This window comes from Aulostomus chinensis, chromosome 21 (assembly GCF_037954235.1).
Source record: "Aulostomus chinensis isolate RoL2024-O1b breed Wild chromosome 21, RoL_Achi_v1.0, whole genome shotgun sequence".
NCBI lineage: Eukaryota > Metazoa > Chordata > Actinopteri > Syngnathiformes > Aulostomidae > Aulostomus > Aulostomus chinensis.
The window spans coordinates 111482-130037 of record NC_141340.1 but is presented as its reverse complement, the minus strand read 5'-3'; the positions used below and the strand labels follow the sequence as shown (position 1 = coordinate 130037).

Genomic DNA, 18556 nt, shown 5'->3' with positions numbered 1-18556 from the left:
TACATTCCTTTTTTCACCCAGATCTTGAATTGTGATGGGAGAGTTGGACCGTCATCCTCTCCTGCACATCCCAAAGACCCTCAATTGGGTTCAGGTTTGGAGTCTGAGGTGCAGCATCCATGTGTGAAAATGAGGTATCACACTTCCTGAACCAAATGAAAAATCCTGGCATGGTCATCTTGGAATAGTGACATCACATGTGATGGGCGGACCAGCTCATTGAGCAAGTTCAGCTGGTTCAGCTTGTCCAGTTAGTCCAGCTAGTTCTTCATATCATCAGCTGACACAAAATGGTGGAGTCTGGTTGTGATCAGCTGAAGCCGTCTCCCAATAAGCCTCATTGATACGTGATGTTGTTCAGGCTACTCGAGGGTTTAGTTTCTACCCCTGAAGTTGTTTGACTTTCTCTAGATTCTAGGGTTCTCAGCTCTGCTGTTGAGGTTTTTGAGATTTGATTTCACCAAATGGAGGCAGCGCGGTGGAGCAGTGGTCCTCACGGTGGCCCTCACGGTGGCCCCCCAGCAAGAAGGTTGTGGGTGGAGCCCCGGCTGCAGCACGGGGTCTTTCTGGGTGAGTCTCCATGTTCTCCCTGTTCCTGCTGGGTTCTCTCTGGTACTCCAGCTTCCTCCACAGTCCAAAGACATCAAGAGGGACCAGGTTAATCCAGACTCTAAATTGACCGTAGGCGTGGCTGGGAGAGCCAATGGTTGTCTGTCTCTATGTGTTGGCCCTGCCATGGACTGGTGACCTGTCCAGGGGGAAGGCTGCTGGGATAGGCTCCACCCCCACCACCCTCAACAGGAGAAGAGGGGGAAGATGGAGGGATGATGGATGGATGGAGGGATGGATGGATGGAGGGATGAAGGGATGGATGGATGGATGATGGATGGATGGATGGATGATGGAGGGATGATGGATGGATGGATAGGTGGATGGATGATGGATAGGTTGATGGATGATGGATAGGTGGAGGGATGGATTTCACCAAATGTTTCTCTAATTTCTGATCACAATCGAGATTTTTTCCCACCCTGTTGTTTCCTGGAAGGTGAATGTTCACCACAATCCATTCAATTTGAAGAAGAGCTGCTGCTTTGCACCCTCAGTTTGGACTTGTTAGACCTGTCAGCTGACAGACGAAACGCTGGTGCCTTTTGGGACCAAGCAGCTCACTTTAGAACTTGATTGCGTTTGACTGAGCCAATGATAGAGCAGTACTTATTCCAAAACTTTATTGATCTCATCAAACATTGACAGAATATAAATATCAGCACATTGTTTAAAGTTGTGAGTTGTTACCAAGGCAACCTGAGGGAACTGTTGTGTAAAAACTTGTTTTACAAACTCAGCTCATCACTGAAGCCCCGCCCCCATGGCATCATGGGCAGAGTCCGAGTGAAGGCTGGACAGACACACAAATACAAATATAGGTCTCTTTATAAAGAATGTGTAAAATAGAAATCACTAGCATATCGTCACAAAGTGATCGATAAATATCAACCCTGAAAACATCTAAACTCAGGACACGCCTGTCACAAACTGGCCAATCACAGGAGCACCAGGTGGTAACAGGAAGTGAAAAACATCTGAGAACAGAGACAGTAGGTCGAGCAGAGGTGATGTCATGTTTCTAACACTAAAGAGTCACTGTAACGAGGGTGGCGCTACTGTATGAAGTCATCAACAGTTACCATCCTGCGTGAGGCCCTGAGCCCTTAAATTCATAAACTAAAAAAATAAGCGGAAACTGATATGATAAATGGACAGACGCTAACATGCTTACAACCTTTTACACCAAAGTGAATTAACATAGAACCGGCACTAGAACTAGAACAGGACTAGCTTGGTCTGGTTGGGTGTGGAGAGAGGCTCTCATCAAGTCAAATACGAAACAGTAGCATGCTAACTAGCTAATGTTTAGCAGATGTAAGGTTTATCATGTTTAACACGTACACATGCTAACATATGCTCAGAGGAGTTGAAACAGCAGAAGCCATGGTTGGAAAAAATAAATTCGGCCACAAGATGAAAGGTCAAAGTTCAGGCCGTCTTCAATACATAAACATGGAACTGGACTTTATTAAGGGATGTTTTTTGAAATTTAAATCATTTTAATTACGATTGTGAGTCTTTCACAGGTGTGAAAAATTTTAGTAGTCCTCAGACGTTTTCACAAATGTTCCATTGAAAGGTTCTAACAATCCCAATCAGTCGCAACAGTTTGTTCTTTGGTTCAGTTCCTTTCAACCTGATTCGCTTTCAAATGCTGAAAACAGATTAGAGGAGGGAAACACCTGAGATTATTGTTGTGCCATCGCTGCTGACGTCACAATCGCGAATATGTAACTGAAGACTAGATGGAAAAGGAAGCTCTTCCCTTTTATCGCAGGGGTGGGGCTTATTCATAAAGAGGTGGTATCTGTCATTTCTCTAAAACACTTTAATTCAGAAGTGGTAGATCAGGTGTCAGGTGCTGATGTTCCCTGCATGTGATTGGCTCCCATCCTCTGTGTGTGATTTACTCCCGTCTTCTGAGTGTGATTGGCTCCTGCCCTCGGCGTGTTTGAACATCAAGATTGAATTGTAAATCTTGAGGGCGGGACCAAGTTTGATGGACATGATCCTGACAATGTCCCGTTGGGTGAGAAGAAGGAAAGCCCGCCCATCGATTTCCTACATGATGACATCAGAGGCTCATCAGATCAGAGGAATGTTGAATTTAAGGTCAAACACGCCAAAAGGCTGAGCGGTTGTCTCACCTCATCCCGGAACAGTTTGGCCTGCTGCTCACAGCCAGGAAGAGACTCAATAAACTCTGAAACCTGCAGAGACACAGACAGTTCAGACACAGACAGGTCGGAGACAGACGCGTTGGAGACAAACAGGTTGGTGTCAGGCACAAACCTGCTGGACACTCCACTGTTGCACAGTGGTGGCGTGAACACCAGTGACGCCTGGGAGCAGTTTGCAGTGCTGCTCCCAGCAGAGCGACAGGTCCCGACCTGGCTGAGCCGACATGGTGGACAGGAAGACAGACTGATGGAGGATGGAGTGCAGGTCGGACTCTCTCACTGCAGGACAGGCAAATGTCCAGGTTAAAGCCCGGCCTCCCTTAGACCTCACTGCTCTGCTACCTGTTTGTCTGACATGTCACATGACATGTTGAGTCACAGAGGTGAAAAGAGGCTGTGGTGAATAACGCTTCAGCTGCAATAGTGAGTGGTTTCCATGGAAACAGCCACTTCATCTGTCTGCTGTTTCCATGGAAACACAATGAGGGGGCAATGGAGAATGCCCACTGTGTGTGTATGTTTGTGTGTGTGTGTGGCCTTAGCAAGCTGCCTGTGAGTTCACATGTTGTTTGACTGCAGAAACATGTTAGTGCTGTTGCTATGGTTACCTCAACAGGTTAACCTGAGCAAGCTAGCGTTGCTGCTATGGTTACCTGAGCAGGTTGATGCTGTTGCTGGAGCTCGCATCTCCTTTTACTCATATTTAAGATCTTTATGTGGTGAAAAGTTTATACTACTTCAAGATAGCACAATACTTTGAGATTCTAAGCCATGCTTTCAAGATGCTTGGTCTTTTCAAGGAAAAAACAACATTGTTTTAAGATATTGACCTTTGACACACTGACTACTGATAACTGATGGTTCCCACTACCTGGCTCGACACTTTGGGGGTTCAGCTCCTCCTCTTCCTGTTTCACACAGAGGAATTTGGTAGTCTGGGCGTGCCTGGGCGCCAAGAGAACAAAAGGAAAGGAGTCAGTGGGATCGCCAGAAGAGAGTAGTCGTTTGGGGGAGGTGTAAGAACTTTGTTTGCTTCACCTCCATCCCAGTCCAAGTCTCAGACCCCCTCTCTACATTTAAGAGTAGACTTAAAACTTTCCTTGGTGATAACGTTGACAGGGGGTTTTGGGATAGCCCCGCCCCCTAGCTCTACTGCTATAAACCTAGACTAGCAGGGATCTCCCATGATGCACTGGGCTTCTCTCTCCTCCTGTCCTCCTTCATGTCTCACAGCTGCAGGTCACTAACTGGACTTCTTCCTCTGAGTCTTGGTGCTTCTCACCTCCCAGACCCCTGAGTGATGCGGCCGGAGGAGGAGGCTGCAGACCTGCAGAGCCTCTAGTACTGGTACTCGTACTGCTAACACTAGTACTACTGGTACTAGTAGTACTGGTGCACCTCCCAGATCCCTGACTGATGCTGCTGGAGGAGGAGGCTGCACACCTGCAGAGCCTCAGGCTGACACCTCCTACCACTAGAAGTACTGGTACTAGTAGTACTACCACTAGTAGTACTGGTACTAGTAATGAATAGTATTATTTATATCAGTATTGCAAATACTGTACTTGCATCAATGACTAGCATTGTGTTTGCTCATGTCCTGCTGAAACTGACTGCTTGACTAACCTGCAGTTGTGATGATTGGTGGCTCGTTGCTGCCGTTGTTACTTCCATTATTGTTTGCTGGTAGCAAGGCAATTTTATTTGTAAAGCTCGTTTTCACAAACAGTTAACAGTGGTAGAAGCAGCAGGAGAGCCTTTGTTCCAAGATTAACTTCAGATGACTTGTCATGCTTTGTGTCATTTTATTTTGGTCCATGATATAAGCAAAGTTGATTAGAAGCATTTATGAGAGATGTGATCAAAAAGGATCTGACAGTTTAATTTTGAACATTGATGAGCGGATACGTTTGTGGTAAAACAAACCGCCCAGGTTGACTGGCTGATTCTTCATTTGGTCACTGTGAAGGGCACATCAGCCAATCAGAGAGCTGCTCGTGAAAAGGTGTCGTACCTGTCCGTCAGTCTTCTTCTCTTCCCCAGAGGAAGCAGCAGAGTGTCTTCTGTCAACTCCGACTTTACCTGGACACTCCTCCTGCTGGACACACAGGGTTGAACAGGACATGTGTAAAGCTGAAGGTGCTGGAGCGCCCCAGGGCGCATGAAGCCTTGGCAGGTGCAGAAGAATGAGCTATGGCGTTTTCAGGGCTATGTGATTGGATGGAGGAACATCCAGGAACATCCCCGCGGCCAGGTGGCCAGCGCCAACTGAGCACCAGTGATTTTGAGATGCTAACATCTGTCACGGTACATATGGAAGTTGAGAAGTGGGTCATTGTGAAATCCAAAACATTTATTCCAAAGATGTAAGAAACAACCGCATATCTTGTTGAATGCAATCTGCTTTCATCGTTCAGTACTGATAATCTAATCATGATTAAACCCTTCAGAGTACAAATACATGAAAACAGTCCTGACTCACGTATTTGTTTCCAACATCTGGAAAGCAGGAAAAACAGAAAAAACTGTCAGGCTACCCCCCCCCCCCCCCACACACACACACACACAAACACACTCTCTCTCTTACCTCTGTTCTAGTGGGTATTTAAAAGGTGTAACACAGAGCTTACCTGTCTGACTGGTTGCCATGGTGATGCATTGGTACTAGGGTGACGACTCTCTCTCCTCCCAGCCTATCAGGCAGCATCACCTCCTTACGCATATTAATGTCTGAGTATGGGCAGCCGAAGGCACTGCAGGAGCAGGAACATGACTCAGCAGGTGTGAAACATGACACGTCAAATCAGCCAGCAGGTGAGTTCTCTACCTGTGGTGTCCTGTGTATTTTGGGCCTTTGATGTGTCCGACTCCTCTGCAGCCTGGTGTGGGACACACGCCCTGGGATGGGGAGGAGAGGGGGGAGGAGTCTGTCCAAACACACACACACACACACACACACACACACACACACACACTGTTAAATCGTAATACATGACAGAAATCTAGTCTGTCTGTCTGTCTCTCTGACCTGTCTGTCTTTGACCTGTCTGTCTGACCTGGGGGAGGTTCCAATGGATGTCCTGATTGTTGGCACCAGCTGACTGGATGAAGGTCACAAAGGTCACTGTCGCACCAGACGTCAAATTGCTGTGACCATCCATCATAATGCACCTGTACACACCCCACACACACACACACACACACACGGTGTCACTAATACCCAATTTTTTTATAAATGATAAATTGTCCAATGCAAATGTTAATGTTTGATTTATTTTAGTTTTTGTTTCTTATTTCATAAATATTTTTTGTTTTGTTTATATCATCCTTTCTTCTTCCCTCTGTAAATGCAACTGAAACTATTTCAATTTCCCCTGTGTGGGATTAATAAAATATTCTTACTCTCATTCAACCGGACCAAGACGCTGGAGAGAGAGCGAGCGACAGTACCTTCACCCGGTGGTCTTCTATTGCCGTTACTGTGGCAACACGAACCAATACAGGGTTTCGCCTATCGACTGCCTCCAGTCTTTGGTTGATCTGGAAACCATGCGGCGGTCTCTAGGTGGATGGAGACACATCTTGTCAGTCTTCACGTCTGACTTTCTGTTAGGATGAGAATGGCTCCCCCTTGTGTCCTCATCTACCTCCTTGTGTCCATCTCTTCTTCCTTATTTTCCTCCTTTTACCTTTCTTTGCTTCCTTGCTTCTCTTTTACTTTCTTATTTCCTCCTCTATCCATTTTTCCTTCTCTGCCCCCTTGATTCCTCTTCTACATACCTGTTTCCTGCTTCCCTCCCTTCATTCCTCTACCGCCATCTTGTTTCTTCCTTGCTTCTGTCTCTATCTCCTTTATCCCTCTTTTAAATCCTGGTTTCCTTCTCGACCTCCTTGTTTCCTCCTTTACCTCCTTGTTTCCTTCTCTGACTGCTTAAGTCCTCACCGGTGTAAAGGCTGAACTGGGAGCAGCAGTGGAACCAGTTTCCTCCAAATACTCCTCCCACAGGAAGTTCTCTGGGTCGGGGTGACCTGACGGACAAGGAACCGATCACTAGAACACTGCCTGTGCGTGCATGTGTGTGTGTTAGTGTTACTGTGTGTGTTAGTGTTACTGTTTGTGAGGTAGTGCTACTGTGTGTTAGTGTTGCTGTGTGTGTGTGTTAGTGTTACTGTGTATGTGTGTTAGTGTTACTGTGTGTGTGTTAGTGTTCCTGTGTTTGTGAGTTAGTGTTACTGTGTGTGTGTTAGTGTTACTGTGTGTGTTAGGGTTACAGTGTGTGTGTGTGTGTTAGTGTTATTGTGTGTGTTAGTGTTACTGTGTGTGTGTTAGTGTTCCTGTGTTTGTGAGTTAGTGTTACTGTGTGCATGTGTTAGTGTTACTGTGTGTGTTAGGGTTACTGTGTGTGTTAGTGTTACTGTTTGTGAGGTAGTGCTACTGTGTGTTAGTGTTACTGTGTGTGTGTGTGTTAGTGTTACTGTGTGTGTGTTAGTGTTACTGTGTATGTGTGTGTGTTACTGTGTGTGTGTGTTAGTGTTCCTGTGTTTGTGAGTTAGTGTTACTGTGTGTGTGTGTGTTAGTGTTACTGTGTGTGTTAGGGTTACTGTGTGTGTGTGTTAGTGTTACTGTGTGTTAGGGTTACTGTGTGTGTGTGTTAGTGTTACTGTGTGTGTTAGGGTTATTGTGTGTGTGTGTGTGTTAGTGTTACTGTGTGTGAGTTAGTGTTACTGTGTGTGAGTTAGTGTTACTGTGTGTGTGTGTTAGTGTTACTGTGTGTGTTAGGGTTATTGTGTGTGTTAGGGTTATTGTGTGTGTGTGTGAGTTAGTGTTACTGTGTGTGTTAGTGTTACTGTGTGTGTGTGTTAGTGTTACTGTGTGTGTGTTAGTGTTACTGTGTGTTAGTGTTACTGTGTCTGTGTTAGTGTTACTGTGTGTGTGTGTGTTAGTGTTACTGTGTGTGTGTGTGTTAGTGTTACTGTGTGTGTGTGTTAGTGTTACTGTGTGTGTGTTAGTGTTACTGTGTGTGTTAGTGTTACTGTTTGTGAGGTAGTGCTACTGTGTGTGTGTTAGTGTTACTGTGTTTGTGAGTTAGTGTTACTGTGTTTGTGATAGTGTTACTGTGTGTGTTCGTGTTACTGTTTGTGAGGTAGTGCTACTGTGTGTTAGTGTTACTGTTTGTGAGGTAGTGCTACTGTGTGTTAGTGTTGCTGTGTGTGTGTGTGTTAGTGTTACTGTGTATGTGTGTTGGTGTTAATGTGTGTGTTAGTGTTCCCGTGTTTGTGAGTTAGTGTTACTGTGTGTGTGTGTTAGTGTTATTGTGTGTGTTAGTGTTACTGTGTGTGTTAGTGTTACTGTTTGTGAGGTAGTGCTACTGTGTGTTAGTGTTACTGTGTGTGTTAGTGTTCCTGTGTTTGTGTGTGTGTGTGTTAGTGTTACTGTGTGTGAGGTAGTGCTACTGTGTGTTAGTGTTACTGTGTGTGTGTTAGTGTTACTGTGTATGTGTGTTCGTGTTAGTGTGTGTCAGTGTCACTGTGTGTGTATGTGCTACTGTGTGTGTGTTACTGTGTGTGTGTGCGTGTGTGCTACTGTGTGTATTCTACAGTGTGTGTATGTGTGCTACTGTGTGTGTTACTGTGTGTGTGTGCATGTGTGCTACTGTGTGTGTGTGCTACTGTGTGTATGTGTGCTACTGTGTGTGCTACTGTGTGCGTGTGTGCTACTGTGTGTATTCTACTGTGTGTGTATGTGTGCTACTGTGTGTGTGTGCATGTGTGCTACTGTGTGTGTGTGTGCTACTGTGTGTGTGTGTGCTACTGTGTGTGTATGTGCTACTGTGTACCCTGCGGGGCGGTCAGGGGGCGTCCATGTTCTTCACACCAGCCGACCTGGTGGATGTACGGACTGCTGCTGTCACACCTAATACATTAATACAATCATCAATACATATCAATCACCCTAATGACCAAATGCCTGAGTGTACCTGTCTGTCTCACCAGTAGTCATAGGTGTCATCCCAGTTGTCGAAGTGGACCAGGAAGCGGTCATCGATGACATCAGCAACAGAAGCAACACACACAAGACCAGGGTTCTTCCTGTCAACTGCCTCCAACTTCATCCCCACATGGAATGAACACATCTGAAGGACAGACAGGTGAACATACAGACAGGTGGCTACTGATAGACAGGTGAACATACTGACGGGTATCTACTGATAGACAGGTGAACATACTGACAGGTATCTACTGATAGACAGGTGAACATACTGACAGGTATCTACTGATAGACAGGTGAACATACTGACAGGTATCTACTGATAGACAGGTGAACATACAGACAGGTATCTACTGATAGACAGGTGAACATACAGACAGGTAGCTACTGACAGACAGGTGAACATACTGACAGGTGGCTCCTGATAGACAGGTAGATACTTACGGCAGTGTGACAGGTGAACAGCGTTGGGGGGGCTGCTTCTGAACCAGTAGACTGAAGATAACTCGTCCAATCAAAGTCTGTCTGACTATAACCTGGAAAGCAAGATGGAGTGGAGTGAGGTCAACTGTGTCAGCTTTACTGTCAGGGGGTGGAGTTAATTGTATGACCTTTGGGTGGGTGGAGCCTGTGGTTGTTGTCAAGACACCATCCTGCTGGTCTGATGTCTGCTGAGTCTGCATTTACCCAGAAGTCATAGCATTCAGAATAACCATCGATGTGGAGACGCAGCCGACAGCCAATCACCTGCAGAGAGACAGTAAAGGGAGTCACCTGCCTGATGACTGACAGGTGTGTAGGTGTGTGTAAGTATGTGTATGCCTGTGTTCTTGCATGCATGCGTGTGGTTACCTCAGCAACAGTCAGCACACAGAACATTGAGGGATGCAGTGGGTCGATGCCCTCCAGCTTCATCCCAACTTTAAAACCAGTTCTCTTACTTGGAAAGGACTGGGACTGAGAGACAGACGGGGAAGAGCAAGAGAGGGAGTTTGTTTATTTCAGGGTTACTCCCTTTTAAATCTTAGTTTTGTTGAAAAGTACAAACCAGATTTAGATGACAGACCCACAGCAGCAGAAGACCCTCAAAATTGAAGAACCAAGGAGTTCTCCTTGACTGAGCACAACACCTCTTGGACCCCCAGATGTTGATGAATGCCTCAGTCCTGCTGTCCCGACTATATAAACCCAACTCCACCCTGAGTCGAGCCAAACCATCAGCATACCAGCCGGGTCCTGTGACCCCTAACCCTGCACATGGTTCTTCCTCATCTTCTAGATTGCTGACTTAGCTGGTCCTGAGATGGAACTGGTAAGTGTGTGAGGAGTTTTCTTTGCTACTTTGCATGGACCAGAGGTGACAAGTGTAAAGGAAAAATGTGGCTGAATCCAGTCTGCACACCTGACCCCAGTGTGGAGCACTGAATGAACTGCTATCCCCTGGTGCTGAAGACATCTGTTAGTAGCTAAGACCCTGTTTACACTCCTCCACTGGATGTCACCCGTCGATTTATCAACAGGGACTTTGTACAGGGACTGGCAAGTACCAAGAGATAATGCCATGTCAAAAACTCAGTCCATATGGACCCCTTCACCCCTGCCAGGTAGGGTAGGGTTCAAATCTTCACACTGTCATGATAAATGGCTTTTTTTTCTCCACAGACTCAAAGTCTCTCAGTTCTGAGGTCTAAAGGGACAGTAAGGTTCCCTCTTTGTTCTGGTACTCCCCAATGGCAGGAGAGACCACCAGGGAAAGAAAGACATACTCATATTCATCGTCCCACTGTTCAAATACAGCCGACCGTAATGCCATCAGGGCCTCTGGCAGGGAAGCACAGACCCCGTCCCTGTCTAGAATGGAGCCAGCTACACTAGGCTAGCCTCTCTCAGTGTGGATCTCAGGTAGACTCACAACCAGAGCCAACCCTGGCCAAAATATAACACTCAGCAAAATTTTTTTTACAAGGTGCGCAAAGTCCCAATTAAAAGCCAATTAAGTGAGATCAACTGAATAGGGAACATAGCACCAAATATACAGCTTAATGTCAATAATCAGATATTTACACAGAATATAGTATATTGTGTATAATTAGTCAGTGTATAGTTCAGTGTGTAAGTTTAAGTGTGTGAGGAGGACCATGTGCTGCACATGTCCATGTCCCTGTTCATGCACCTAATGTCAGCCAAAACTGCAGCACACCACCAAAGTCCAACAGGCCATTTATGAACATTTTCTTTCCACTTGTCTGACAGATGACACCCTATTGAAGGAATAATAGTCTTAAATCTCCAAATTGACCAGTTGTGGAATAAAGTTTTTGCCTGAGGGGTCTCGCTTTAAAGTCCCGACAAGATTGAGACATAAGACCATAGCTTTACAGATAGTCACCGAAATCCTATGTTAATTAATTTCTTAACTTTTAACTTTAATGTCTACCAGATGGTCAATGTCTCACTCCTGTTCATCAGAGGTGAATGTGGAGGTCAAAAAAACAGGACGTTTACTGGGTCTCCAAGAGCATCATTACAGAGACTGGATGTCGTTCATGTGGCAAATTACAGAGCTGAAGTTCAGATTTTAAGTGAGGCTTCAGGATTTTCTTGTTTTGTTCGTCCTTCTTGCTTACGCTGGATTCAAACAGTTGCTTCATTGCATCTCCTCACCTGCACTGGTGTCTGGCTCTGACCAGTGATTGGCCAGCTGTTGACTGTCCCTCACTGGAGCAGCAGTGCCTGCAGTAGATGAGGATGAGAGACCTGACCTAATGACAGCTCGTAGTTGTGCTTAACTGTGCCACATTTGTGCCTAAAATTAGGTCCCTAACTAAACATGAGACCCTACACACAGCATGTGTTCTCCATTGAGGCAGGGGTGGCCTTGCAGACAACAGGACCTAGAGGAGATGAAACTGGTTCCAAACAGGGACCTTCGCCAATGAAATGAGAAAACCTTCCATGCCTGTAATGCCTTCTACAGACTGTGAAGTGATAGCAATCTCCTAAGTTTAGTACCAGCCACACTGTGTGACACAGATCTACACATGTGGGTAAGACTTCAACACAGGGAGTACCATGATACCTCCTCCTGAATCACAGGCTGAGAGGCAGGAAAATCAGTCTTCATCAGCATCACTTCCTCTCATAGATGGTTATCCTAGAGTGCTGAGTGTCAGACTTTTTTCCCAGGTTATCTTGGGTCCAAAGACCAGGATGACAGCCATCTGTGAACCTCTCACAGTACAATGTAGGACTGCCGTTGAGGAGTTCACTCATCTTTGGTCTGAAAGAGCCAAAAATCACACGGTATTTACCCAGCTTAAGACGGACTGGTGGAGTGGGGCTGGAACAGGAAGATGGGTTGACCAGTCCTGTGCATCCAGCCCTCCTCAGTAGCAAACAGACAGTTTCTCTCCACGGCAAGCTGAAACTGAAAAGTAGTTCCAGAGCTGTTTGAAACCTGCAGGCCGTGATGTGGATGCGATGTCCACAAAACACTGCCGTCCCCCCTGCATCGGCAAGAACAGAACAACCAACCTCAACCAGTGCTGCCTTGACCTGAAGAAGTCCACAACCGCCCTCTGAATTTCCTCAATCAAGCCCCTTGGTGGAGGCAGAACAATCAATCAATGCCAAAGGGCCAAGGCAACCAAGTAATTAACAATGGAGACCCTGCCCCTGTTGTAATCTAGAGAGTCTGGCACAATCTCTCCATAGCACACTCCTACCTCTGTCTGAAATTCTGTTCCCAGAAAACCCCAAGACTTCATGCCCTGCTGTCCCTAGCAGAGGTTACCTGCCTAACCAGCAAACACTCCCTTTTGCTCCAATTTACTTGGGCTTAAGACGCCGTCTCATACACCTCTCACTGTCTCTGATGAAGACACTGATGTCATCCGAGTACACCGACACCACTATGGGGGCTGCTGGGCGAAACTTAGCACCATGAGATCAGACAAGGTCTGTTCAGTTTTGGCCTGCCATGGCTCTGAGGGAGAACGGCCATCTATAAAGCGAAGGGTTGCTGGTTCAATCCTCACATCCACCAGTGACCAAACTGAAGTGTCCAGATGAGCAGGTTGGCACCTTGTGTGGTGTGAGTGAGTGAGTGTGAATGGGTGACTGAGGTGCCACTGTTAAGCACTCTGAGTAACACTGTAAAAGAAAGGCGCAACATAAATGTGAGTCCATTTCCAACCTGGTTAAATGCTGAAGCCCAGAGGGTCCTGAGAGGTCAGTTACCTGTGTGAAGAGCGAGGGTGGAGCTGCCTCTGCATTGTGTTGGATTAGGTAGTGTTGCCAGGACCATGAGCGTCTCCTCACACTCTCTGAACACACAATCACACAGACACACACACAAACTGTTCTTACTGTGGTGAAAGTGCACACAGCAACTTCTCATAGCATCAATGGTGGAGAATAATTGCTAGGACCGCCTTTTTCCATCGACGCAGTTTCTCTAAGATCAGAAACATTCTGTCTCCAGGTGAAAATGAGTCCATGCATCTGGGACTTCTAGGCAGGATGATTGTAACTCTTTATTATCAGGCTGCACCAACAAGTGGTTAAAGGCTCTCCAGCTGGTCCAGAACGCAGCTGCAGGCGTCCTGACAGGAACCAGGAGCAGAGACCACATCACCCTGTCTTAGCTTCGCTGCACCGGCTTCCAGTAAAATCCAGAACAGAGTTTAAAATTCTGCTCCTCACTTTTAAAGCTCTTATGGTCAGACTCCATCGTATCTGGAAGAGCTCCTAGTTCCTCATGAACCCACCAGAGCACTACGCCCCAGCATGCAGGGTTCCTGCTGGTTCCTAGAGTTCTAACAGTAGAATGGAGCCAGAGCCTTCAGCTATCAGGCTCCCCTCCTGAGGAACCGTCTCCCAGTTTCAGTCCAGGACCCAGACCCCTCTCTAGGTTTAAGAGCAGACTTAAGACCTCCTTGTTGATCAGGCTTATAGTCAGGACTGCTTAGGCTGATCCTGGACAAGCTCCTAGTTTATGCTGCTATAGACTGAGACTACCGGGGGACTCCCATGATGCACTGGGCTTCCTCCCTCTCTCTGTTTCTCTCCATCTTTATCCACAACATCCTCATGTGTCAATCATCCATCAACCTCAACTTCTTCCTGGAGGTGTCTGTGCTCTCGTCCTGCAGGTCACCTGGGGCTGTAGACGCTGGGTTGATCACTTCCTGTCTGGACCAACTACTCGCTCGCCCCGGCCCTGTGTTTCTCTCTCTCTCTCCTCTTATCCCCCTGCCCAACCGTCCCTGTCTCCCTCTCTCCACCCCCTCTCAACCCCAACTGGTTGAGGCAGATGGCCGCCCACTCTGAGCCCGGTTCTGCCTGAGGTTTCTTCCTGTTAGAAGGAGTTTTCCTCCCCAGCGTCACGCTCCAGTGGGAACGCTGGGTCTCTTCCATCTGAGTTAAAGAGGGAGGTTCTAGACCTGCTCTCAGAGCAAAGGGCCTTGAGATGGCTTCTGTTGTGATTTGGTGCGATATAAATAAAGACTGACTGATTGAAAACCAGCATTTTGAACGTCATTAGCTTGTTCTTATGGTGACAAACCTAACAAATCAGTCATGAGCCATGGAATATTTGCAGCAGATGGAGTGTTTGATGTGACTGACAGCAAAGATTCATTTGAAACTTGTATTGAAAGGGTGTGTTACCTTGGTTGTTGCTGACTTTGCTCTTCATCTTCTGTTTTTCTTCCTCTTTGATTTTTTTCTGTGCAGAAAGAACATCTAGATGAGACATTCAAGCAGCCTGTTAACATGACAACATGTCAACCTGAGGAAAATGAGAGCCCCACCGGCTACTGGAAAGACGACCTGGCTCCACCCTCCTCCTGAAGACTGTAGGAGTTGGAACGTCCTTCAGGATGGCGATCCAGGTCAAAGTAGGACTGAGGGGACAAAGACCCATTAGATAAGCCGACAGAAAAGAGAACAATCTGCAGCATCATAACACCAGAGTCCAAAACGATTGATGAGATGATGGTGTGGTGACCTCACATTTACGTGGTGAGTGTTTGGTTTCCTCAGTTCAGAGGCAAAAACAGATTGCTTTCATCTTGATTTGATGGACAGACACAAGGTTCTCTCCTACAGAAGCTGCCTGGCACCTGTAAACCACCTTACACAGATGGACGTTCCATCCACCCGTCCACCAACCCATTCAACCACTCGTCCATCCATCCACCTGCCCATCCAACCATCTACCCGTCCATCCACCCATAAAACCATCCATCCATCCACACATCGCCCATCTATCTATCCTGATGAAGTATATTGATGTTATGTCTGAAAATCAGTTTGAAATGATACATGCTGCATGCTAGCTTATTAGCAGCTAAACTCGACCCTTCCTATGTGCTAGTTAGTGAACTAACTATACTCTGCTGTGATTGGTTGATACCGTTGAGCGGTTTTGATGACGTGAAGATGAGTTCCCGCCCCCTGGGCCGTTGGACCAACCATTAAAGTTTTAAATGTAGTTAACACTGTTGCCTGACTAGTCACTTGTCTCAGTGACGTCACAGTGGTAGTTTCCTGGTTAGCATATAATTGAGATACTCTGGTTGATCAATCGATCATCTCTGACGGACGAACAGGAAATACTCGTTTAACTGCTTGAGCTGATACTGGTTATGGATCGACCGTGGAAAGGTATTACTCGATCAGATCAGCTGATCTCAAACCTACAAAACCAAATCAATAATCGGTATTTTTTTCATCAACACATATAAATATTTTATTCCGAGCAGGCGCCTGACTCTCGCTGACGTCACGCCTTCTGGCTCCGGTGACCCAAACATCGTAAAGCGGCGCTAATCGCGAATCCTCGCCAGCCTGCGAGTCTCCGACGGCGGCTGCTTCGGCTGTAGAGAGTCGCTAAGAGGAACCGGGGAAGGCAGCCGGGGGAACCGGTACGAAGAGTTCAGACGGGACCTACCTCGTCTGATAATCGCTGACAGCAACACAACACGGAAATGCTGGGCACCGAGGACACTACGCATGCTCAGTGGAGGCGAGAGAGGGAGGTGGCGGGGGCGGCGTTAATGTTTAAAACAAACCTTTATTGTTGTCGCACATTTAGTCGACTAAACATACGATATTTGGCACTGCCAATGACCACAAAACCACAAATGTAAACCACACAAACAAACAAATAAGACAGTGGTTTTATATGTACAAATACAATCAAGAGACAAACAAACCAACAAGACGGACATGACACGTCCAAACAAGGCGAGTCAGAGCCATCAGGACGTCCAGAGATCAAATACCAAATGTAATGGTTAATAAATAAAGGCTACAGATTTGAGGGACAGTTCGATGGATGGGGAAGGACAATACAAGGCCAATAATGGCCTATGAAGCCTGGGGGTGTGCGGAATGTGTCAACTATTAATTCAATCAATAAATGATCTGTATTTGGACACGAAAACCAGAAGAGGGCGTGATGTCTGTGTAGGTTCTCATTCATCCAGGTCATCGAAGATCGAAGCGAAGTAAAATCTGGTCAACTGGACGTAAGTTTATCTTGAAGACGTTTCACCTCTCATCCGAGAGGCTTCTTCAGTTCTAGTGAAGAGTGTGGAAGCTCCAGCTTATAAACCTGTGTGGGAGCGGTCAGTGCTATTGTGGTGGAAACGACCCTCCCGAGACTCACCTGGCCTCACCAAACGACAGTTGTTGTGAGGTGTCAGGGAGTTTCAGGGGTGGTCGTTAGGGAGTTTCCCACATAGGCTTATAAGCTGGAGTTTCCACACTCTTCACTAGAACTGAAGAAGCCTCTCGGATGAGAGGTGAAACGTCTTCAAGATAAACTTACGTCCAGTTGACCAGATTTTACTTCGCTTCGATCATGGAAGAGGGCATGGTTTAAAAAGTAAGTTGCACAAGGCAACTGGCGTTTAGTCCCCACATGACCGGCATAGGCCACTGAATCCAGTGAATTTTCAAACATAAGACTCCTTGTGTAAGTTTTCAATCACAAGAATGGACAGAAGGACAAGATCAACATGCATCCTCTGAGCAGCTGATCCACACGCATTCAGCAGGACACAACCACCCCAAGTCAGCAGTGTCGCAGCCAGAACGTGACCAAGCCGTGCCTGGTGGAAATCCAGGCTGAGCGTGAGGCCACATGCTAACAGTCCCTTCTCCCTCCTCCTCCTACCCACTGGTCCTTGACCATGATGGAAAGGTCACGGGGTCAGAGTGGATGGGAGAACTTAGAGGGAGTCAGGAGAAGATGGCGGCGGTGCTGAGAGAGCCTGACGTCACTCTCACGAACCAGCGTGATGGAGCGACATGTTTCCGCTCCATGAAACTACAATTTCCATAGATGGACTACACAATGGCCGTCTTAGATTTTTTTAGTTAATTTGTATTGAAAATATAACTTCATTGCAGATTTTGAACTTGAAATGACAGCTGTCAATCAAAATGGGGACAGGAAGTAATGTCACACTGAAACTTTTTGCTCCTCCTCCTGTCAATCATATTTATCCCTGTTATTGTCTTTAGTAGAATATCCCTGTGTATTTATGCTAAAGCAGCTAATCCAGCGCAGACTGAAGCGAGCTCCCACTGTCGCTGCCCTTCTCAACCCGTTTGGACTTGGAATTTCAGGCTTTCTTTTCTACGTTCTGCGGGTACATAGACATACATGTTCAGCGTATCCTGTCAGTATCCAGGCACAGCAGTCTGAGCTACCCTTGACGGCGCCCCCCTCCTTATTGGTAAAAATGTTATGAATAATAATACTGCTACTACGACTAATAACAATAGTGTTATTAGCGTTCTTAGTTGTATTTGCTCTATAAAGGACAGTTCTAGATAGATGTTTTAATGTAAATAGTTTTGCCCTTATAACGTCAAAAATTGCAGCCATGTTTCTTCCAAACGTTCCGGTTGCAAGCGGTGACGGCGTCCATCTTTAGCTGAATTTTTTTATCATCATCAAAGACGAGTGATTCTCGTAGCATAACCAAACGTCTGCAGTACATGTGTCTCATGGGTGATGGACATAAAGCCAACCCCCCATTCATCAGACACTGACTGGGATTCGACCCTCCCAGTTCAGCTGCTGGTCTGAGCCGGGGACCACCAGTCTCTGGCAGAGGCTCCTCCCCCATCCTCCTCTTCCTCCCTCTGCTCTTCCTCTCTCTGCTTGGATGATCAGCAGCCGAACCAGCAGCAGGTCAGTTCATCTCTCCTCTCTGTTGTCATTATGACTGATAACTTTTTGATAAAAAGGTCAATAAGATATTGATAATGTATTGATAACTGACTGATAAACTATGAACAACATAGTAAACTTCTGATTACAAACTACTGACATCCTTTTAAACTATTGATAACCTATAAATAGCACATTAGTTAATCACTGATAATACTGATCAAATATTGATCAACTTTTGAAAGCACATCAGTCGCACGGACAGTGGCCCCAACAGTTTTCAGACTGATCCAGTTTCGGTTCTGATGCAGCCTGTTGAGGTGTAGATTTGGACCTGGAAGTGTTATCCAGAACTTAAGGACCAGAACTGTAACAGTATCAGTTCTTCTGAAGGTATGACGCTTCTGTTATAAACGGTCCTGCAGAACTTCGGTTCTTGTCTGATTTTTTGTCTCATGGACAAATAACCAGGTCAGATTACCGTCTGAGGACCTGAGTGAACACACTCCTGGCTGCTGCTCTGATTGGCTAACAGGATCCATTTCCTCTTAATGGACTCACAGAAGCAGCTACCGTTAGCTTGCA

At 46.4% G+C, this 18556-nt stretch overlaps 2 protein-coding genes across 7 annotated transcripts in view; one reads left to right on the top strand and one right to left on the bottom strand.

Moving 5' to 3' along the window:
* Window positions 1-1227: 1227 nt before the first annotated feature.
* l3mbtl4 (L3MBTL histone methyl-lysine binding protein 4) lies at window positions 1228-15835 on the bottom strand. Of its 6 annotated transcripts, none has more exons than XM_086192189.1 (19): window positions 15737-15834; window positions 14595-14687; window positions 14452-14509; window positions 13021-13106; window positions 9634-9738; window positions 9393-9528; window positions 9226-9317; window positions 8784-8926; window positions 8630-8706; window positions 6736-6821; window positions 6243-6353; window positions 5849-5963; window positions 5620-5719; window positions 5423-5545; window positions 4807-4887; window positions 3664-3737; window positions 2905-3071; window positions 2760-2822; window positions 1228-2673 (listed from the first exon to the last, which is right to left on the bottom strand). In XM_086192189.1, exons 3-19 carry the CDS (start codon window positions 14477-14479, stop codon window positions 2467-2469), a joined length of 1794 nt encoding a protein of 597 aa, XP_086048315.1. In that variant the 5' UTR covers window positions 14480-14509; window positions 14595-14687; window positions 15737-15834; the 3' UTR covers window positions 1228-2466. The 6 variants fall into 6 exon arrangements, with proteins under 6 accessions (XP_086048315.1, XP_086048313.1, XP_086048314.1 ...); XM_086192187.1 differs by having other exon boundaries at window positions 4807-4890; window positions 15737-15833; XM_086192188.1 differs by lacking the exon at window positions 15737-15834 and adding an exon at window positions 14797-15726 and having other exon boundaries at window positions 4807-4890.
* Window positions 15417-18556, top strand: part of arhgap28 (Rho GTPase activating protein 28) — a 9817-nt gene continuing 6677 nt past the window's right edge. Inside the window, 2 exon segments of the mRNA XM_086192327.1 lie at window positions 15417-15428; window positions 16133-16183. Coding sequence (XP_086048453.1) covers window positions 16151-16183 — 33 coding nt within the window. The 5' untranslated portion in view covers window positions 15417-15428; window positions 16133-16150.

Coding starts and splice junctions, on each gene's coding strand:
- l3mbtl4 (XM_086192187.1), bottom strand. CDS start 14,479: ATGAAGAGCAAAGTCAGCAACAACCAAG. Junction 5,964..6,242: donor TAGAAGACCACCGGGTGAAG/GTACTGTCGCTC, acceptor GGGTGTGTACAG/GTGCATTATGATGGATGGTC. Junction 2,674..2,759: donor CCAAACTGTTCCGGGATGAG/GTGAGACAACCG, acceptor GTCATCATGTAG/GAAATCGATGGGCGGGCTTT.